We start from the raw sequence: 24,492 nt of genomic DNA on the forward strand, positions 1-24,492 counted from the left end.
TAAAGATAAAACTAATCATGATTTACCAATTAAAAACATTTATAAGAGTACATTTTTGTTTAAGAAAAGCACAATTAATCTCTAATACAGGTGATTGGGAGAACATGAATCATATGTATGCCTTCTTAGCTAAAGTTATTAAAATTTGATATAATTGTTATAAATTATTTAGTGAAGAATTCATTTTTCTATAGCCCACCTCCTCTTGCTAGACAGTGGAATAAAATGCATGTTAACTATTCCAGTTAGCATATGCATCATTTCACTGACATCTGATTTAGCTCTTCTTACGGTGATATTTATTACTCCTTTTCCCTATATACTTTATACCAAAGCAATTATAAACAACTGGATAAAGCATCACAACATGACCAAATTGCAGCTGTTTAGCTGTATATTTGATCTAACACAAAATGAAAGTGTCCTGCAAAGTCCGGTTTTCAGTTAGTAGTAGTCTTCTAATGTGGTGGCATTAAAATAATCCCAGCTAAATCACTGTTTAATCACTCCCATATCAGCAACAATAAAGATTTGAAATAAATCTTTTTAGCAGTTCAGTATCCTGTCATTATAACTAACATTGATTACATCTACTTAGTTTATACTCAGGAAAAACACTTGTATAGGAATAACACCTCTAAAAACTTTCTAAGAGATATCTCTTGTTCCAATAAAATGAATGAAATCTAATATGACAAAGTAAATACAAGCCAAAATGAACTGCTTTATATGCAGATTCTGTAAGAGTTTAAGAAACCATTTATCTTTGTTCATGATCTTTTATTTTAGGTCAAGTAATTTTTTGCTTTCATCAAAAATGTGTAGTTTACTTTGTAATATGAAAAGACTGCTTAAGTGTGTAGAAACATGTGCCTAGAAAAAAATTTTAATTAATGAAATTCACATGTGCTTTTAATAACTATCCTTTCAAACTATTTATGGATATTATTAGACAGGACAGCAAAACCACCTCATCTACAAAATAAAACACAAAATATACACAAGTGGCCATTTTTAAGGGGATAAAGCATGTCTGGATGATAGGTTATCTGTGCCACTGACAGGATTTCTAAATATTCATTATTGGGAAATGACAGCAGTCATAACAGGATTTCTAAATACACATTCAAATAATTTTTAAACAGAGATACACGTTTCTGAATGAATCAGAAAGCCTCCACAATTCCTATTAAATTAATCTCTCTTAAAAGGGAGGGCTACTGCAAACGAGATAGATAATACAACACAGAGACGATACTCTCACAGCTGACACAGGATTTATTTAGGTGCATGCTCTTCTTTTCACAATAAAATTCTGCCATGTTCTCAGAAGTGGCAAATTTCTAGAGAAGATTCTCTAAATAAAAATCAATAATTAGTCAAAAGAAAATTAGGATCAAATAGCAAGAAGCATCCCATCAGCTGTCTAACAATATGATAAATTCAGCAGCAACCACAAAGAACCAATATAACTTCTGGTGCCAAGGAGCCAGATGGTACTGCTGGAAAAAATTAAGTCTACAGATTGGCAGCTCGACCCTGTGATTATTGCCCAAGGGAGGACAAAGTGGAAGAAGAGCGGGAGGTTCAGCATGATGGGGATAAATCAATTACACCACTCACTACATCCTCCTCGCATCCCCTAATAACGGATTCTAAATACCATACCAGCGAATTGTTCAAGGTTTAAAGAGTCCCAATGTTACTTGAGAATGATAAACTAAAATATGGTACAAAATAGAAGATAATCTCACCCTTTCAGCAAAGGCCTTAGCAAAGGACAAGGTCCACAATCAACAAAAAGTATTTTAGTTATAGCTTTGTTGTGAAAAATAAAGCTACATATATTTATAGTTCTTTTAATTTATATTCATTGAGGGAAATTGTTAAAATTTTGTAATTTCCAAAAAGAGAACTATGGACAGATAATAGTTACATATGATAGTCTCATGACTAAATAACTGATGTACATATTTTATTAAAACATTTTATTTATTTTCTTATTCACACACAAAAGAGCACTTCCCATTTTGTAATGTCTAAAGAATGCTAAAGTCACAATAACATCACAAGATATGTCCGAAGTCAAATTATGGTAGGGAAAGATGATGTGTGTTATGCAATTATGAGAAATTTAATATCTGTGTTAGTCATACCTTCAAAATGTAAGGTGGTTATACATTCAGAAGCAATTGGCAAAGCTTATGCTGAAGGAGATTGTTTTGTTTTTTTTATTACCACCTTTCCTTAGCCTGCCTTCACCTATGAATATTTATAACTGTTTTGTATTATTCTAGCTTAAGTAGGTTGGATAAGATAAGAAAATTAAGAATATTAAGATATTAGAGAGAAAAAATCAGACTTGATTTTCTAAATCCTAAGAACATATAATCGAACAATATAAATATGTGTTAGTCCACTTAATATATTAGCAATTATGTGGACAGATGGCCTTTGTATTTGGTCTCAAAAACCAATCAGTGACATACCAATTAGGTTTCATTAATAAATAAATTTAATAAGACAAAAGTTTTGGGTTAATTAGTTTATAAATGTAAAAGCAACTAAATTTATAAATGTTCTAAAAAAGGATTAATTGAATCACAGGTATACACTAATTGGTTCAATGCTCATTGAAACATTTTCTAACACATTTTCTAGCACAGTGCAGAAGGATAGGATATGAATTGCTAATATGAATTGCTCAGTGCACTATCTGAATCCATGTTGTGGGCACTGAGAACCACAGTGATAGAATATTAATCTCAGAGGATATGCTTTATCTATACCAGCAACTTTCAACTGGTGTACCACAGCACACTGGTGTGCCGCAAGAATTTTTAAAACATGCAATACCTGACTATCTCCTCAGGAGCACAGAACTCTTTTCTATTTGACTGACAAATTTTAAAAAATGACAATAGCTAACACAATAATAGCTGTCTGGTGAGAATAAATCAAAATTATACCTATTTTCTGGTTAGGTCGGCAAAAAATATATTTTTTTGTGTGCTACAGAATTTTAACAATTAGTGTATATGTGCCATGAAATGAAAAAAGTTGAAAATCACTGATCTAAACTATACCTAACTCACTTTTTCTTATTGAATTAAAAATATGTACGTATAATTCAAATAGCTTGCTTGAAACACTTTTATAACATTTATAATAGCCATCAACATTTCAACTTCTTAGGACACATTCCCTCACCATCATTTTGGGATAAGTAGCTGTTGACCCTCCATATTTCTGGACCAAATAACAGAGGAGCGATGTTTTTATGGTCTCAAAGGAATACAGTTATTTCACAGAAGTGTCTGCATTCACACAGGTCAATGGGCTCCTGGATCCATAAAGATCCATGGAAGGCATTAAATGTATTTTCATGTTGGATGGAAATCAGAACAGAAAGAGTAGAGGAGTTAAAATAATGTCAACAGAGAAGAAATAGCTCATGATAACAGACACCTTATTAAAGCTCAATGGGTAGTAAAACAGGGCAAGAAAAGATATATCGAGAACAATTTTAAACTAAAGGAGCTACTCCTATGTAAAATCCAAATGTTGGTCCAAATATAAAGAACAACATTAACATATATTTCATTTATTTTTATCATCCAACGGACAACTTTACAAAATTCCAGTTGATAAAATTCAAGCCAATATTAAACTTTAATTTTTATTTTTTAACTATGAAACATATAATTGCATGATACAGATTTACTTCTTTTAAAAAAAATCAAATGTTTAAATGCAGGGAATTTTAAAAACAGGGAATAGACCTCACTGGGTTGGCTCAGTGGATAGAGTGTCAGCCTGTGGACAGAAGGATCCAGGTTCAATTCCAGTTGGGAGCACATGGCCGGGTTGTGGGCTCGATCCCCAGTAGGGGGTGTGCAGGAGGCAGCTGATCAATGATTCTCTCATCACTGATGTTTCTCTCTCTCTCTCTCTCTCTCTCTCCTTTTCTCTCTGAAATCAATAAAAATATTTTAAAAGGAAAAAAAATAGGGAATAATTATCACAAAAATAACCCCTTCTTTTATAAAACAGGATCCACTAACAAGTTCTCTTAAAAGTTACCTCCTGGTTACATTTAAAATGTAACTTGGTTTATAAAATTTTGTCTTAATATAACTCTATAATGCCTATATACCTTGTTTTTTTTGTTTGTTTGTTTTTTGCTCAAGTATAAAATTCCCCAACCAAGGAATAGAGCCATTAGAATTTCACAATTATCCACATTTTTATTATATTCCCATTAGGAGCCCAGCGCACGCTGCCCACCCTCAAATTGATGGTCCAGCCCTGCCTCCCTCTCCAGCCCTTAAGCAGCCGGGGCCACTGCTGACCAGGCCCTCCCCAGCACAGGTGTGCAGAGGCCCCTGCAGCCCTGCCCCCGACACTGCACACGCAACTTCCTCCTGTCCAATGGACCCGTTACAACATCCCGGTTAATTAGCATATTTCTCTATTATATACTATATAGATCTTTCTGACAAAATAATCCAATTAATGGTTCTCTGGTATTTTAATCAAATTCATATGCTATTGTGTTTGTTGTTGTTGTTGTTTGCTTTCCTGTTTTCTAGCAGAGAGGGGGAGCTAAATACAATCCACCCAAATAAAAAAGAAACAGATCACTGGAATTTAACATAGGTGGTGACATTTGTGAACCACCTCATTAAACTGCTTGCCATATTTATAGTAAAAAGTTGAATATCAAATCATATGAGAGTTACCAATTCATCTTTCAGTTACTCACAATATGACATGATTAAATGAAATATCATCTAACACAACTTACACTACCTATGTTCAAACATGGGGTAAAATTCCAGAGAAAATACACACTAAAACTTAGTGTAAGTTAATCATCCAATCCCTTAGACATCTTATGACATCACAAGAGCCAAGAGCTAACAATGGACAAGTCCTATTCAGGCACTTTTTCTTACAACCATCCTATGAGATGCTACAATTATTACTATTTTTATAAATTAAGTAATTAACGTTTAGAGGGAAAATATTTTTTCCAAAGTCATAGTGTCAAACTAGTATTGAACCTAGGTATATGTCATACCATCATCTGTGCACTTAACCATGACAATAAAATTTGATGCTACAAGTATATATGATCTGCTTTGAAGATTGCTTAAGTTGTTTAAGTTGCTGGAACAAACACATGATATCTGAATTACAAGGAGGAAAATAATTAGATAATAAAACAAAGAACAAAGAAAATCCTAAGAACAAATCAGAATTCAAATGAATGTCAAAGAAAACTATCGAGATAAAATGTATCCCCATATCTATATAATCATCGTAAGGAATGAAAGTAATTAATGGCTCCTAAAATTGTATAAATTAGGATCATATGTTTAGAAGCAAAAGCAGCAATTCTGGTTTACCTGTGAGGAAAGTTGGGGCAGATGTCTCTACTCTGAACTACTCTGAACCTCCTAATCTATCTACTTCTACAATCTCTGGCAAGTCTTATCTTTCTCATGACATTCAACATGTTTAGGCAAATAAATCAATGGTTCTTTATATCTCTATTCCATATCTCAGACTCCCTCTTAAATATCTTTGAATTTCTCAATACATCTTTAAGTTCAAGAGACTTGATCTTTCTTATCCACATTCCCATTTTCTTCACAGATGGAGAAAAGAATCTAAGTGTCAGGGTTTACCTTGGGCATAATCATGGAGTCAAGTTGGTTCTCCCTCATGTTCCCTCTAGGTACCTATCCTCCCTGTCCCTACCCATTAAGGTGATCAATGAGCCTTTAGTCAGATCGTCTCAGACTTGTCCTCCCCGTCTCTCTTCACTTCCAGCTCCTCTTCCCCAATTAACTAAATTTCTACTTGGTAATGGTGCATTCCTGACAACTTTTAACTCTACTTGCTTAATCTGATAAACTAACATTTGTCAGGTATTTAATAATAATTAGTAATTAATCTGATACTTTCTTTGCTATCTCTGATCTTTATTTTTTATTTCTATGATGATAGCTTATTCATTATCACCTTTGATAAATATGACAACAGATTACTGAAATAATAAATACATGTCAATTGGTTTTCAACTACCCAACTGTCTCTATATTGAGACAGAACCAGAATTGTTTTCTGAGGAAAATTTGATCTGCCTCTGGGCCAAATTCCTTAGCTCACTTTCACATACAGGTGTGTTGGTCTTCTATGTTGGCACATACTCATGATAAGCTCCCCATCATCTTAAGATAACATCAACCCTACCTCCAATTATGCTGGCTAAAAAGATATGTCTATAAGTAGCAACAGAATGCTCCAAGTAGTAATCAAACAATGTAACCTAAAGTTCTCTGCTGTCCAATACCACTTCAAAAAAATTTTTGTACATAGCTGACGAATGTATAGCTTAGCTATTTTTCTAAATCATAGGCTAAAATCTAAATCTCTCCAGTCACCAAAAATAATATGTGAAGGAGACCAGGACTGGGAAGTAACAGTAGTATGGAATGCAAATTGGAAAGAGATGATGCATCTAAAAGGGAATAATAAATATAATGTGAACTAGCGTTGCCAGAGAACTTATAAATTTTAATTTTTCTGGATTGATGTAAATTTTCAAAAAATAAATACTGATTTGGCCAAAATACACCTATAAGCCAAATTTATAACTTGTGACCTCTACTCTCTGCACTTCGCATGCTATCTTAATTTTAACCCAATCCATCAGAGAGTTGTGTATCTAAACCAGGGGTTGGCAAACTTTTTCAGAAAAGGGTCAGATAGAAAACATTACAGGCATTGCAGGCAGGACATTTGTTCTCTATCACAACTATTTACTGTTGCTGTTGTAGGAAAAAAATATATATATATTATATATATATCCATAGACAATGTGTAGACAAATGGGTGTGGCTGTGTCCTGATAGTTTTTATAAAAACAACAGCATTGGTCTACGGAGTGTTATTTTGGCCCCACACTAAATGACTTGCTCTAAACTGTGTTTTGGCATGATGCTACATACCTATGTTGATGAATCTTTTAAGAAAGAACTCCAGCGCTGGGGTGTTGATCTGTGAGTGCCTTGTGTGGGGCCTGGATGAGGCTGGTTGACCTATTTGAAAATGTCTTTTGTGTGAAGTGTATCATTGGGCATGTGGAGGTATTATTGATATGAGAAAATGCTAAGTAACAGATTTACTATCTGAAAAGGGATTTACTATCGGGGAAAGGGAGGGAGGAAGAGACTGAACATAAACTGTGCACCTATGGATGAGGACAATGGGGGATGGGGAGGGGGCAGAGGGTGGGGTGGGAACCTGGTGGAGGGGGGAAGAAATGAGGAACCTTTGTAATGATATGAACAATAAAGATTGATTTAAAAAAAAAAAAAGAAAAAAAAAAAAAAAAAAAGAAAACAAACCAAGAGCAGCAGCAACAGCACCTGAACAGTCTCGAGTATAGAACCCAAACACAACTGATGTCAGTGTGAACCGAGATCAACTATGTAAACACTGCATGTACCATACGGTTTTCAATCAAGTAAATAAAGCATATGTAAGCTGTAAGAAAAACAAACAAACAAAAAAGAACACAAAGAGCCAGAGGACACTCCTCCACAGAAGCAAGAAGGCAAGAGAATCCAGAAAGTTGAAGATAGTGTAAGAAACCTCTGGGACAATTTCAAGCGAACCAACATCAGAATTATAGGGAGCCCAGAAGGAGAGAGAGAGCAAGATACCGAAACAATACTGGAAGAAATAGTGACAGAAAACTTCCCCCACCTGGTGAAAGAAATAGACTTACAAGTCCAGGAAGCATGCAGAACCCCAAACAAAAGGAATCCAAAGAGGACCACACCAAGACACATCATAATTAAAATTCCAAGAGCAAAAGACAAAGAATATTAAAAGCAGCAAGAGAAAAGCAGGTAGTTATCTATAAAGGAGCATCCATATGATTATTAGCTGATTTCTCAACAGAAACCATGCAGGCCAGATGGGAATGGCAAGAAATATTCAAGGTGATGAATAGCAAGAACCTACAGCCAAAAATACTCTACCCAGCAAAGCTATCACTCAGAATTGAAGGCCAGAAAAAGAGCTTAACAAATAAAAAAAAGCTAGAGGAGTTCATCACTGCCAAACCAGAATTATATGAATTGCTGAAGGAGGCTATTTAGGAAGAGGAAGAAGATAAAGATAAAAATTATGAACAACCAATATGTAACTATCAACAAGTGAAACTAAAAACCAAGGGAATTAAAAAATCTGATCAACAATAAAAAAAAAAAAAAAAAAAAAAAAAAAAAAAAAAAGAAAGAACTCCAAAGAGTTGTTGAATGTACTCTTGAGAGGATTTTATTTATCACATCACATGATATCCTACTCTGGACTTCCTAATCTATTTCCTTTGTTTAGCCTCCTTGAAATTCTCCTAGGCCTCACTACTACCAAGAGGTAAACTTCTTTGGAGTATTTCATTTATTTGATATCAAAGATACTACAAATCGTGCAGCTGATCAGTTTTCCCCTTTGCACTGGCTGGTAGAAAGCTCAGGCAAATTGGTGGTTGATCTCCAGCAAAAGTCTAGAATATTTTTGAGATACAAATATTAATACATTGCTTAAAAAAGAGAGAGATTAAAAAATAGGATAGCCAAACAACAAACAGGTTTTTAAAAATTAAAATTTCACTAACTGCAAAATCAGCCTTTAAGAAAGGTTTGGAGATTTTAAAAAAGTTAACAGTCTAGACTAGGGGTGTCGAACTCAATCAGAGAAGGGGCCAAAATCTAAAATCCAGCCTAAATCGCGGGCCGAATGGTTTACTGAACAGTCATAAACTGACAATGTCATAAACTGACAGCGGAGTGCAGTGATGACAGCGCGGTGCGGGCCACATTGCAAGGCCTGGCGGGCTGGATTTGGCCCGCGGGCCTTGTGTTTGACACATGTGGTCTAGACAGAGGCTTTGTAACAACATTTTTTTTTTTTTTTTTGACTCAAGGTCTTCTCTCTATAAATCAACTCAAAATTCAGCAAGCTAACTCATGATTTTAACTTCGCTATAATGACATTGCTCTCCTCTATTCAACCTAAAATACCCACTGTGATTATATCTGAAAATATTATCTCCCCCAGCCCTGAATTTTCCTCTCTCCCTATACATGCTTTTATAATGCCCAAGCTTAGCCATACTTTTATAATATACTACCTTGTAGTTTATGTCTGTTTTTACCTACCCTCAATTGTTTCTTTGTATCAGTAACAGTACACACCTATTTTCCTTTGGAGAATGACACCTCTCTCAATCTCAATGTGGTTCAGGTGGGACTGACCTCAAGCCCGACCCTTGTCCAACCCTTTTTGGGCATATGACCCAGGCCTGGCCAATTAGAACACCACTCCCAGCCCCCTAACCCGCTTTCTCTGCCCAGACCATAGTAAGTGATTCAGAATAAGTACATGACCACGTACTTATCAAGAGTCATCTTGATAAGTATACAACTATCAAGAGTCATCTTTCCATGGGGGTTGCTAAGTTGGTAGAAAATACCTAAGAAGCTGCTGGTGGCTGGTGGCCAGCCGCTGGTTGGTGGCCATCTTAAAGGAAGAAACACATAGGAAAGCAGGATGTGAGTGGGACTACTCTTTATAGTTTGAACACCCACTTGCATCCAGGTGGGCATGAAGGAAGAGTCCAACTCTCATAGCAAACCAGCAAATTCCCCTTCTGCTTTTCGCTTAAGGCCGTTGGAGCCGCGGTTCTTTTCTGTGCCATGCTCAGGCAGAGTCCTAACCTAAACATCCCCCTCCCAGCCTGTCCCAGAAATCTGAAATGCTGTGACCTCCACATTTCACCTATCAGCAGCCTTCTCTGTTCTCCTGGCTCAAATGCCACCTCCATTATCCAGACCGTCTAAATCACACTCACAATTACCATCTTCTCTCTCCCTTTATATGCCTTACAGTAGTGATTATACCAACCTGCTTTGAATTAGAGTTGCTATGTACATCTCTTTCCTCCACTACTCTTTAAGATCCTTAAAGACAGTGACATGTCTTATGAAATGTTTTGTTTCCCCAGTCTAAGTAAAATCTGTTGCAATAAACTTTTAATTCATCTAGCACTTTGCCTAAAACATCAACACTGCTACCCTTTCTCACTATATATTACACATATTTAAAAAAAATCAATTTTTTACCTCCTATAAGATACATGTTCTTTTAGGAAAGAAATCCCATTCTAAGCATATTAGAGGTTTATAGCATATATACATCCCAGGACACAGAGCCCAGGACACAAAGCCCAGGATACCAATACCAAAACAAGTCCCAGGCAATGAAAGAAACACCTGTGTATTTCTTTTTCCCCATGATAAGACACTACTATTTTTACATTAAAATAGTATTTTCATTAACCTCATTTGGTATGAAAGAAAGTGATGGGAATGTTCAAAATAGTAAAGCTTACAGGTGGCAAGGAGTTTTAGCAGTCATTTAAACATAATCACAGAAAAGCGTGTCTCGGAGATGAAATTACTTTTCTGATAGAGTTTTTTAAGTATAACGCGATCTGTTTCTGCTTTTTAGACACGAAAAAGAACTAGATGGCATTCAAATTATATTAACCTTTTCTCTAGGTCAGTGATTTTCAACCTTTTTCAAGCCATGGCACACATAAACTAATTACTAAAATCCTGTGGCACAACAAAAAAACGTAACTTTGCTGCTCTGACAAAAATGGGTCTAATTCTAATGGATTTACAAAAAATAGTAATAGTAATTATTTACCCTTTTTGCTTCAAAATAACTTTTTTAAAAATCAGGTGCTAATACTAGTGTATAAGAATTTCTGGTACCAATAATTAACCAGACACAACTTTATTATGTGACATGATCAATAAGATGCAACTCTATTTGATGACCTACATATTTAGGGTTCAAAGCAGGACATTTAGATGACTATTGTTATGTTGGCTGTTGTCATTTTTTCACTTGACAATCTAAGGGGAAAGTGGTCAGGTATCGTAAGTTTTAAAGATTCCTGCAGCACGCTGCTTGAAAATCACTGCTCTAGATAGTATTCTGAAGGAAAAGCTTTGAGGCTGCTCTATTGCTCCATAGCACCCAAACTCAGAGACTACTCTCAGAACCATCATATGAAAATATAATTAAATAGCTGATAATGACATTGGGACCTGAACGCAAATTTGACAAGAAATACGATTTAGAATCACTAAAATTTCTCCATATGCAAATGAACTTAATATTTAAATTAAAACATGACTAACATCACTATGACTGATGATACCCAGTAAAATACATACCCACTTCCCAAATCCTATCCATTCTTCCTCAGATGCACCCTTTCCTTTTCAGTTTTGTTTTCCCCATCCTGGTTGAGTCTCTGATCACTCCACATTTGGCGTAAGGAATGGTCACGTATCTCACAACTAAATGCTTCCACCCACTTCGATCCATCTGCATCACTCACCAGCTAAATATTTCTAACATACTTTTCATCACAACATTCTCTTGCTCAAAAGTCTAAAACGAATACACTTTTGCTTACTAAATCAACTCCTTATGACACGATTTAAAGTTTTCAATATTTAAATTCTACCTTGCTTAAAATAATGGAATTCTTTTTAAAACAGAAACCAGTCAATAAAGGCCGGAATAATTCCTTGTCAGAGTCATAACCTGAAGCTGGAGCTAGTGCTTTTTACATGCTACTCCTGGCAATCTTCACACACACACACACACACACACACACACACACACACACACCGGTCTTCTTCAATCTTCTCAAACTATGGCCATTTCCCCTTCCAGTTCCTTTGGTTCCCATTCCCTCAGTTTAGATAAAAAGCATTTTCCCCTCCACTCTTACGAATTAAAATTCTACCCATCCTTGTTAAGTTCTAGTTCAAACTGCAATTTCTTCCAGAAGACATTCACTAACAGAAGAGGTCCTTCCTTTTCTGACTTCTTAGAGTATTTCATGTTCATGGTACACATTTTGTATTTGATCAAAGTTTATAAGACTTCCTATTGTTAGGTATGCATATCTGTACCCGCAATAAAATCGTAATACTTTTGGGGTGAGGGATAGTTGTTTTCTATTGCTTACAGCATCTGGGTTCTTCTGGAAAGCTAGCACTCACCCTATAGCTAAGGCTTGATTAACATTCTTATTTGGACTCCTTTGACCTATAGCCAAGAAGAGAGCTATTCCCCAAAGGTGATTCCAACAGATAATTGGAATAGTTGTGAAATAGTTGTGAAAATGCTTTAGGATAAAGCATTCCCTTGGTGTCACTAAAAAAGGAACAGGGCCCTAGCTTGTGTTGCTCAGTAGTTAGAGCACCGGCCCCTTGAACCGAAGGGGCATGGGTTTGATTCCCAGTCCAGGGCACTTACCCCTCTCTCCCTTCCTCTCTCTCTAGAAATCAATGGGGGAAATATCCTTGAGTAAAAATTTTAAAAAGAAGAAACACAGCCTGAGTACCAACCTTTCTTCTTAAAAGTCCCTTGACATTTTTTTGGTTTGTTTTTAAAGAATAAAATCTTAACACTGGTAATCAAAAGAGAGTACCTCCAATGAGTCAAAAACTTTGAGTAATTCCTAGCAGCTGGATGGCAGATGAGACTGGAGTGACAAAGATAAAGCAGAGGATACAAAGCCCAGGCGAGTATGTGTTAGTTTCCCAAAAAGCCTGGGAAATGGGCAGCAGTTAGAGGACTGTGAGGAGGGGTCACATGGAAACACTGCCATCAGAGCAGCTGGAACGGCTGGGTCCGACCTGCAGAGCAGCGGGCAGTGAAGGCATTTGTGCTCGAACTGGCTCCCGAACTCCCCTCTCAATCAAGTGCACCAGCCATCTGAGGAGGGCTCCAGGTGGAGAAGCTAAGCAGAGTTTCAGATAGTTCTAGATTTCCCCCATCCCTACCCCACAAAGATGAAGGGGTTAAAAACCTGTGTTTAGGAATGAAACCCCTGAAAACCCTCCCACTTATTTTGACAACTGTGAGATTCCAGCCTTGGAGGCAGGCTACCTCCAAGCAAGCCTTGCCCACTGCTCTCACAATGCCCAATCAGACCTCCCATTCAAAGCAAAACCTTTCAGGATAATAGACATTCAAAAGCAAAGGAACCCCACACAAGCTACCTACATACACTATCCAACTGGGTCCTTCACTCATGAACACTGACAGCTGAGGCTCTTCAGACATTTGGGGAAAACCAATAAACATGAATGAAAAAAAAATCAATGTTTAAAATTCAACTTGTAGACAGAGCATAGTCAACTTACAGTTAGAGCACCCAATATAAGTATCATAGGCCTTAACAATGAAAACATCATTTGATGAAATAGGAACTGAGGAGAGGGAAGAGAGATGGAAGGAAGGCTAGGTGCACAAATTTGCACATATTTTATAACAGACTCATGGCCACTGTCTGAGGTTGGCACATTACAAAACAAGAAGGATATTATTTAAGCCCAAAGCGAACACACACACACACACACACACACACACACACACCAAAAAAAAAAAAAAAAAAAAAAAAAAACACTAAAAATAAAATAACCAAAAATTGGGAGGCAGAAGTGGGAGAGGAGGTATGAGGAACCATCCATCCATCATAGAGGAAGTCAACATACTATTCCAGGTTCGTGAGACAAGAACTAAAAGTGAAGTGGCTCCTGTTACTATGGTAACTAAGAAGACACTGTGACAAGTGGCTGCCTCTGGGAAGTAGACCTGGGGGTTGAGGTGGAGTGGAAAAGAGGCTTTTACTGTTTATTAAAAACTTTATATTCTTTTAACTTTTTAACCACATGCATGTCTCTTGTAGTTAGAAAGAGAGACGGCCTGAGTTTTAGTAGCATGGCACAGAGGACCAAAGGAGCTGCAGTCCGCTGCTGATGAGTTGGATATCTTAGTTAAGACACCAAAACGTTTCTGAAGAAGTTTCTACATCAAAATAGGGAAAATGTCTCCCTCCCAGAGTAGTTTTGAGCCAGTTAAAGAAAAACAATCTGACTCTGAAAGAATGTGGTTAGGAGCCAGACTTATTTCTCAATGAGTATTAATTAAAGATTGTTTTAATCCTGTAAAGATGCCACCGCCACCACCAGCACAGCCACCTTGTCTCAGGGGATGGAAGCTCTCCTTGGAATCCTGTGCCAGGCTAGCATGCCTTCCTCTATAATCAAATGAGTCTGTCCAGTGTCTTAAAGAACCTTTGCTTTTCAATTTTCAAGCTCTAAATTTGCACTTTGGTCAAACTGGATTGAGGTCACAAAGAGTAGACACTGCTGAAAACAGGAAGTTACACATTGCAATTTTTCCCAAGACTGCAGGCCAAATCCATACATATATTGAGAAAGATAAGCCTGTTATGTGTCTAAATCTTAAGAGATATGGTGCTCTGTGACAGCCAAAATCATTTTACCACTGGCCTGGTGCTGGTCCTAAAGATCTGCGGGGGGGGGCTTGAGCTCCCTTGGGTTAAGCAATAACTTATCAGAGCCTTTCCAATGTACTTGGCTCAGAGTTCGATTTGAGAGGGAAGAGGCTCTGAAAACGGGTTAAAAATGGAACTGGCCACAGAGAGCAGTCTCAGGAAGAGGCCCTGTGCAGCCGAGGAAGTCACAGTGGTAGGGTGCGGAGGGGCCACAGAAGAGGGTTGGAAGTGAAGGTAGGTGAACACATAGAAGGATATTTTTTACCTGCTTCACGGCCTGATGCCATGCCTGGTCACCCCTTTGCATATGCAGCCCAAATGCAGCAGCATGGTCTGGCTCACCCTTCTTTCTAGCTGCAAAGGTCAGTAGGATAGATACCGCTAGAACAGAGCTTCTCATGCTTTAATATGTACCTAGGGATCTTGTTAAAATGCTAATTCAGATTCAGTAGGTCTTGGGTGGGAACAGAGACTCAGCGTTTCTAACAGGCTCCCGGCCACACTGGTGCTGGTGGTCTGCCAACACACTGGGGTGGAAGAGGACAGGCAAAGCTCTTCCTGTCCAATGCAACGTCCACCGCTCTGAACCCTGGCTCTCACACCCCTGAACCAAAGGCAACGGTATCCCCGCTCGGGAAGAGGCAGCATGTAATGGTTCCGAAAGCAGAGCGTGACCCTCAGAGTCAGATAAAATTCCAGTTCTGCCACTTAGTGGACAAATCATTTAAACTTCGCTATCCCTGAGATTCCCTAATTGTCAAATAGTGATAATATCTGCCTCACAGAAAGACTGCCAAGAATAAAAGTAAATAATGTAGCAGAGCACTTAGCTTGCTGCCTCCCTAGATGGTCTCTTTGCCTTAACTTGTTTAAACCACCAGGACAATCTCTCTCAAATTTGCATTCATCACATCAGTATATTGCTTCAGGAATAGTTTAGTGACTATGAAACAAAGGTCAACTCTTTAATTTCACTAGGTAGTCAGCTCCCACCGCCAATCACACCCTTCCCTCTCACTCCCCTTCTACTCCTTCCTGTTCAGCATCACTTCCCATTATTATCTTCTCCAGACAAATCACCTCTGTGCCACCATTAAATGTTCTAATTCTGAAAGGTGGTCACAAGCACCTAGAGTTCTAGTGAACTTCTAAGCAATCACCTGGTGCAAACTCTTCATTTCACAAAATAAAAATCCAGAGAGGTTAAGTGTCTCGGCCTTCACAACAAAATTATTGCCAATTAGTATGAAAATCTGGTTTCTGGATTTCCCTTCCAAATGTTTTTTCCTGTATCTTTTCTCACTTTCTCTCCAGCAAAACTCAGGAACCATGGAAAACTCAATTAAATAAAAGATCCCTCCAGTTCCAGCAGGTGTGGCTCAGTGATTGACCCATGACCCAGGAGGTCTCTGTTTGATTTCCAATGAGGGAACATGCCCAGTTGCAGGCTTGATCCCCAGTAGGAGAATGCAGGAGGCAGTTGGTCAATGATTCTCATCATTGGTATTTCTTTCTCTCCATCTCCCTTCCTCTCTCTGAAATCATTAAAAAAAATATTTAGAAAACAAATGGTCCTTCCTCCATAATTTACTCCATAACCTCTTAGAATGAAGCATAAAGTTTGTGCTTTGCAATCTACAATAGCCAGAATTTGGAAACAGCCTAAGTGTCCGTCAGCAGATGATTGGATCCAAAAACTTTGGTACATCTACACAATGGAATACTATGCGGCCATAAAAAATAAGGAATTCTCATCATTTGCAGCAAACTGGATGGAACTGGAGAACATCATGCTGAGTGAAATAAGCCAATCAATGAAAGAGAAACACCACATGACCTCACTCATTTGTGGATAACAAAGAGCATTATAAACTGATGAACCAAAAGATAGATATAGAGACAGTAAATCAACAAGTAGACTGTCAAATTACAGCGGGGAGGGGAGGAAGATCTGGGGGAGATAATAGATCAACCGAAGGACTTTTATACATGCATATAAGTATAACCAATAGACACAAAACTCTGGGGAGGGAGGGGATGTGTGGGAGGGAGGGTGGGGGGCAAAAAAAAAAATCAATAAAATATATTAAAAAAAAAAAAAACAATATAAAAAAAAAAAATAAAAAATAAAGTTTGTGCTTTGGTTTATTCAACATGTTGCCATAACATACAATTGACCGGGTGAACAAATTAAGGAAGAACATGAATGAAACCAATTATTTGCCTTGGTATAGATCAAATCAATTAAATACTATAGTACATACTAGTTACTGTTTTTGGAGTCTGCCTTACTAGAACTTAGATTGCTGATTATCTTATTTTAGGTGTCTGTCTTCTCTTTCTATCTAGATTACATGTCTCTTGAAAATAAGAACTTTGTCGTATTCATCTTTGAATTCCCCACTGCCCTATATTGCGCTATTCTTCATGTACTATGTAAATAACTGCTAATTTACTGTATTAAAGATGCATTATTTTTCATAATGTTGAGTTTTATTACCTTTGCAACATTTTTTATCTAACCCACTTTGTTACAGTCTTATTTGCATACATTGTTTAATTCAATGGCATAAAACTTAGAAAGATGATTCTCAATGGTTATGTGTTTTTATTTATTCATATATACCTTTGGATCATAAACACTTTTCACATCTGTGTACTTTGTACCTCCAATCACACAATATATATATCTTGAGTGTTAAAAACATGTCTTCTACTTTTATCATTTCCCCAAACTATAACCTGTCACTTTTACCAAAGTACTTGAAGCTGTGCTATCCACATTACGGAAGGGCTACAGCAGTCATTGTTCTTATACTGCTATCACACACAAGCTAGCAGTTGGCATTCTGAAATAACTAAAATAGATTTTTTTTAAAAAAACACACAAGTGCAACAGTAATATATGCCATATACTTTAAGATATGTACAAGTTGCAAACTAATCTAAATTATCAGAAAAAAAACATAAATATATGATTTTAATTATCAACAACCACATGATACTATACTAAAAGACACCCTAATTGGTAAGTTATTGAAAGAACCTTTTTTCCTGGTTTTAAAGATTGTTTCAAATTCTGCTGGAACCCAGAGAAAAGTAAAGCATATCCATCGTTTGGCTTTTACAAGAGGTGATTTGTGTTACATCTAATTTTATATATATAAAAAAAATCTTTCTCAAAAGCTTGATGTGTAAAGTGTAAAAATTTACATATTAAATTTATGTGTGGATGGGTTTACAGCTAAATTTGTTTTAGAGACATTAAGTGAGTTCATTATTTATAGGCATCCTGGAGATAATTCTTTCTAAAGCACTCCTTTGAAATAAGAGATTTATATGTTTTATAAATCAAAATTTCTATATACTGAATTTTCTTAAAGAAAAGTATGCCCAAAGGAGAAAAATCACTATTTACTCTTATAAATTATGATCAAAACACTTTTTTTCTTAAACTCCTAACTTTAAAAAATAGTTCCATCCCTAAACCAATATTTTTTCATATAAATCCATGTCCTTGAAATGCACAGTTTTCAGTAACCTATGTTACTATTTGGGAATTCTTAGTTAGGAAGATACCAGGACAATCAACGACTGTTTATCACCCCCAATAAATTCAATACAAATAAAAAATTAAAAAATAAATGACTGTTCTGTCTCCTTAGCTTCATTTTAGCCTTGCTGCATTCACACCCTAGAGGTTCCGGATTCTGATCCACAAAGTGATTATGGTCTAGCACAGAATCAGATTTGTAACCAATGTCCACTGGGATCCTTGAACCCATCATCGCCCGGCAGAGCAGATATGTCTTCTGGCTCACTAAGCCCATTCCCCTCACCTCAGGGACCTTCCTCGGTGCTATGTGGTTAGAAGCTTTCTTTCACAAATGATGGAAATGGATGAAAAATAATTTCAGAATAGAAAAAAAATGGATGCCCAAGTCATTATGTAGCATCTAATGGTTACCCTGCATCTACCACCTTAGTGCCCAAACACACATTCTAACATGTATACACTAAGGGATATTCTTCTGTCAGGTTTTAAGTTTCATTATCTTTAATTTTTATCTGTTTACTGATATGTACCATTTATATTAATATTTCAATATATCCAGACACACAATAGCATAAAACTTCTAGCGGTGATCTATAATAGTATAGAACCCATTATGATTTGTTTTAAATTTTCTAGAACAAATAAAGCACAAAGCTAATAAAATGACATTGCTAATAAGTATGATTTTAAATAAATGTTACCATATCAAAATGAAACTAACAGCAGTCATGCCATCATCGATAAATAAAATACAGACTCTTCCTCTTTTCTTAAAAGGTAATTTAGCATGTCATTTTCTCTCTCTCTCTGTTTTTTTTTTTGTTTGTTTTTTTTTCCTACTGGTCTTTAAAATGCATTTTTCCTCAAAAAAATATAAATAAAAAGCATGTCCAAAGAGAGAGAAGAAAAAATTGCAAAACAGAATATTTTTTAAGCTTGTACCTGTACAAATCTGTCACCATCTATGTTACAATTCTAGTCATCAATAAGGTACTTTTTTCAATGCACCGCTCAAAAATCAATTATATCAACTCTTTTGTATAGAGAAGCAGCACACCTTTCAGGCAACTAGTATTAATGAGTAGACATGACTATAGAATCTCCATCTATTTCTCTGACAAAGCCGTGGCTACTCTAGTCTCTCATTGAAATTCCATTAATCTGGTGTACCAAGGTCCAATGCGAAAATCAAAACTCCATCTAACCCTTTATCAGCTCACAATAACCTACAAGTGAACTCTGCCTGTTAGCATGCAGCAAGTTATGATTTTGCTATCAATCAGGCAGTGGGCCAATAAAAAAAAAAAAAAGCAGGCTGGAAACAACATGTCTGGCTGGGTAGGAAGACTTTGTTTTTGTTTTCTGTGTTCATCCCCTTTCAATTTCTATAGGGTGTCTGGACCTTGTGAGATTATGCATTATCCTCCTTGGCTGTGATTTAATTGCTACCAGCAATCAAGTCGAAGCATCACTGAAGTGTGCTTGAATTTCATTAGAAGATATAACTTATGCTACTTTCCTACAGTACCTAATAAACCATAAAGAAACCAAAACACATATGGCTTGAGGGAATAACTGGAAAATTAGGTAGCCATTTGGGAACTGAGTGAACTTTTGAACCAGAGAAACGGAGAAAAAGAAATATTAAAGGAAAAGACAGACTTAGAATGCACACAGAGATGTGCAGGTTTGACCTTTCGGTGCCTTGAAAATTACATTAGCATTATGAAAAATACATATCATGTTTAGAGTTTATCATCCATCAGAGTTCAGATATTTTGTTAGTGCCTACCATAAGGTAAAAGTCAAAAGGACAAAACAACAATATGATTTGACAAAGGGCCTTTTGGTGACCTGTGCTAATTTAGTTATACTTATTGTTAAATGCATTATCTTTTCATAATTAATATATCATTAGGCTGAGATCACATAATGAAGGAAAATTTATTCAGCAAAGGAAAGAGAACACATACACATCCAAGTTGCAGAGAGAAAAACTGATATGACTAGATGATATTTTAGAATGGAAATAAAAGTGCAAGTGGTAGTTTTAAATTTAATTTATATTAGTCTCAGAAGAAAATGTAAAATATCAAAAGGTATTATTTATATACAAAAAATGAATAATACTAAAAGTTAAATTTTAATTCTGCTTAAGACTAGCTTACATAAATAATGAAAATGCACCAATATTTAATAAGAAAGTTAGTGTTATAAATGTTATTAAATAATATTCAAATATTGGTAAAGTAACCTTTTAACAAAAAAGTTTTATATTATCAATGTATTTCCTGTTTATTTGGTTATGAAATAAACATGATAACTTACTCATAAAAAAGAAAACACAATAATTATGTAAATGCTCTATAATAAGGAAATTAATAAAAATTTACTTTTTCTAACAAAAGCACTGGCTCTCATAGATATTTATTTGTTGGATTTCTTAGATTTTTAAGAATATTTTTAAGAATGCATATAAGTTCCCCTTACACATCAAAATATTTATACTGTTTTGAGAAATCCTGAGTGTATATATTCTATGAATATTCCATGTGTGCATGTATATACATATATATATGTACATGTTTATGTGTGTATATATATATATTCTCATGAGTAAAAATATTCTGCCTTTGTATATGTATACATACACACAGACACACATCACATACTCATTTCTATCCATATTTTACAGAGAAGCAAAACAAATCATTGTAATGTGCCTGGAAAATAGTTCAACTCAAACAATAATTCATAATTTTGCCTGAAAGTATTATTTTATCAATTATAAAACATTTTCTAGTAGAAATGCCTTTGAAAATCAGGTTAGAAAGGGTGATGCTCTCTTTCGGATAGCAAGTGTGACCGAAGGGCAGGGAGCGTCTTTTTAAAAAGCAGATAGAAAATAAAAAGGGGGAGGAATCCCTTTCAAAATAGAAATTAAATGTTTACCAAAATGTAAAATTCAACATAAACCGGATATGATTATTATTGCTACACACTGTACAAAGTTCTGAATCTAAAGAAAAGCTTGTGCTGTTCTGAATCAGTGGTTAGAATGTTTATCACTTATGCATGTACTTGACTTATCCCTGTTCTGCAATAGACATAATTTTATACCTCATAAAAGCAATTTATGTTTCCAAAGGGAATAATCTGGATACCATAAAATGTGGAGTGCTCTGTTGCAGGAAGCATATTTTCATTCAGCAATTGTATTTAGAGATGGAACTGCACAGTTTGATCATCATAGAGTGGCAGAAGGCATTACTCATTTCTATGTCTCTGTGAAACTTTGAGTGCCACAAATTAATATGCATGGCTAATTTATCGATACACATTCTTAATTTATAACTACATATCACCCTGGCGAGAGCTCTTTAATACAAATGCACTCAACTGGCTATAACAGAGAAAGCACACACTACATGAAAAACAAGTTTCATAACTTTGGCAAGTTTTTAAAAATTACTAAGAGATAAACACTCAATTTTATCGCTAACCCAATTAATACAAAGCACTATAATATTACCGCATAGTGTGGGGCAGTTTTAGGTGACAATCAGAAAAAATGAAAATGTGTATTAAAAGAAGCATTTGATGAAAACCTGTCTCAATGTGAGAAGGCAATGCAGGGATAATTAATTTAATATTTTATGAACTAATTATATATGACGTTTTCAGGGGGAAAAAGGAGATCAAAAACCTTTTTCATTATTTATAAAATAAATAATACATCAAGCCATTAGCAGCATACTAAAATTAAGCAAGCATCTTATAATATTAAATTAACCAACTAGCTTACTAATAATATTCATATGATGATGCAAGCACTCTTCTCAAGATTCCAGTAAAGAAAATTTCCTAGGAAATGAAGGAACCACATACTTGGGAAAACCACTAGAGAGAGCTCTCTGTTCCTTAAAAGGTTCCGGGAGAGATAACTGAAGCCTGCGCATCTATCTGCTTTCTGACAAGACCACCATCTCTACACGTGCATTATTTGGTGTTAGTGTCAAGAGGTATATTCTGTGGGAAAATATCACATACCGTCCGAGGGAGCTTCGTCATCTTTCTCGTACCTCTCTGAGGCTAATGAAATGGTGTCTGCAGCCCCAGAGAAAGGATCATCATATTCGTCCCCATCTTCCGCATCACCTGGAGAAGGATCAGAGAAAACCCTTTTACAATTCCGCCATTTAAAAACGTTACTTGTCAGAAGAGGTAACATTTTCCTATTAAATGCAGCCACTGTCATAAAGGAAAAACTAAAAAAACTTTTGAACTGTAAGAACAGGTCCTATTTTAATGTAGATCCACTGTAATTTAGATAGTTAAGAGTTTCTGAAGGTCAGCATACATGTGTTTATTTCCGGTACAAAAGGATTCAAGTTTTAAAATTATGATGGTCTCTGCAAAGATGAATAAAAAAGTAAGAAGCAGGGTAAAACAGAGTGTGTGTCCAAAACAATGCTAACAATGACGAAACACGGGAAGCACACAAAAATTATCGAACTTACCATTTACCTATATATATTTTATTAACTAATATCACCCTAAATATTTGAAAAATTTATAATTCAGAGCCATATGAACATTTTTTTTGTTTTCATTAAAAAAAACCACAGGATAACATTAGAATAAATTTTAAAATGGTGAGCTATCACTGAATGAAAATAGAAGTTATCTACCCTGTTTCCCCGAAAATAAGACAGTGTCTTATATTAATTTTTGCTCCCAAAGATACGCTAGGTCTTATTTTCAGGGGATGTCTTATTTTTCCATGAAGAAGAATACGGTACACATTTATTGTTAAATGAAAATAAAGGAAATTTATTACCTGTATACGGTACGGTAGTACGGTAGCTGTCAACACAAACCAGACAAACTGAATCCTACAGTATCAAGAATTTACTCATTTATTCAATGATAATCATGTCATCATCTTCTGGAACATCATCATAACAATCCAATTCCTGAATTTCCTGGTGAATTTCTTGTGACTCCATTTCTTTCAGAATCAGTGGACCAAATCTCTCGTGTTTAGCATAGGGGGGGGCTTATTTTCGGGGGGATGCCTTATATTTCACTCAGAAGGAAACCTGTAAGTAGGTCTTATTTTCAGACGATGTCTTATTTTCAGGGAAACACGGTAGTTTGTAAATAAACTTGTTTAAATTTAAAAGATTTATATGAATTTTAAAGCAGCTTTTCCCATATGGAATTCCTGCTCTTGAAAATGCAATTATTTTTTATCTGCTGTAAAATGTTCTAGCCAGTCTTAATGGTCTAGCCAGTTTTCTACAGGATTTCCAAATCCTAGGTTGGTTGGTTTGCTGGTTGGCTATTTTGAAGCCATTTAATTCCCACAATTAAATCTTGTGGGGATTTTTCCCACATACTCATTAGAATGATTTTTTAAAAAGAGGGTTTCAGATAATATTTGCTACCCCAGTTATATATAATCACTCATTTTGTACCCACATCCAACAAGAAAAATACATTCTTAATACGATACCAATTATGTTACCAATTCTGGTTCTCTGTTAACAATTCAAGAGAAAACCAGCTACCTTAGGGGTTAGCCAAAAAGCCTGGTGGAAATCTCTCGGGGAACCCTAAAGCACCTACAGAACTCCTTTTAGACCGTGGTTGCTGAAAGATCCAGATTAAAGCTACCAGTCGCTCCAAGGGGTATCTGTATTCTCTGACATCCATTTGTTAGGTAGCAATCTATTTGTCAACATAGTTTTAGTATGGAACATAACCTCTTTCAAGACAAAACCACCAAAGTAACTTAAAAAATCAATATTCATCTCTATTTCCTTATCATGTTGATATTTCATCAGCATTTGTCATCCTAATCCTGAAAGAAAAGGCAGGATCTCCCATCAGGACACTAAGAGCAGAATATAGAGAAGACTACTTCTTGCCTTCGGTGATTCACTAAGTGCACATGCATGGGATGTCTCCTCCTCAGTTAAAATGGCAAGGAGCACATACAGATACTACTCATTCTTCAAACCTTAACTTCTCTTTCTTATAAAATGTTCCATGTATTTTTTTCCCTGAACATCAGTGATCCCTTACAATATTTCTACTTGTGGAAAGAAAGTGCTCTGATTTAAAACATGAGGTCAGAAAAAAAACTCATAAAGTGCTAGTAAAAATATGTGTGAACATGGAATGACAGCTTATGGAATATGTGGTAGTAAAGATCACAAAATTCTCAATTGCTCTTAGTTGCTAGAGTACCCTTATATTTTTAATAAAGTGGGGATTTTTATAAGGTGAATTTTCAAAGGATATTTCATATCATTAACTATAAAATAAATCTTGCTGTGGGAAAAATAAAAGTGTTAGGATACTTCAAATACATCACCAGAGCTTGCACTCAGCATATTACAAATATAAAAATACAACACTGGGATTAATGAATATGTGGAAAGGATTCTGAAAAATA

The 24,492-nt window shown here is 35.8% G+C and overlaps 1 protein-coding gene across 2 annotated transcripts in view; it reads right to left on the reverse strand.

Moving 5' to 3' along the window:
* Nucleotides 1–24,492, reverse strand: part of SKAP2 (src kinase associated phosphoprotein 2) — a 138,227-nt gene that overhangs the window by 97,266 nt on the left and 16,469 nt on the right. For both annotated transcript variants that reach the window (XR_014796057.1, XM_084896182.1), the window contains exon 4: nt 22,080–22,187. Coding sequence is in view for 1 of the 2 variants with exons in the window: in XM_084896182.1 (XP_084752308.1) it covers nt 22,080–22,187 (108 nt within the window). In the remaining variant the exon portion in view is untranslated. The remainder of the gene's footprint in view (nt 1–22,079; nt 22,188–24,492) is intronic.

The sequence above is a fragment of the Pipistrellus hanaki genome (genome assembly GCF_964339955.1).
Source record: "Pipistrellus hanaki genome assembly, chromosome: 10".
NCBI classification, from domain to species: domain Eukaryota; kingdom Metazoa; phylum Chordata; class Mammalia; order Chiroptera; family Vespertilionidae; genus Pipistrellus; species Pipistrellus hanaki.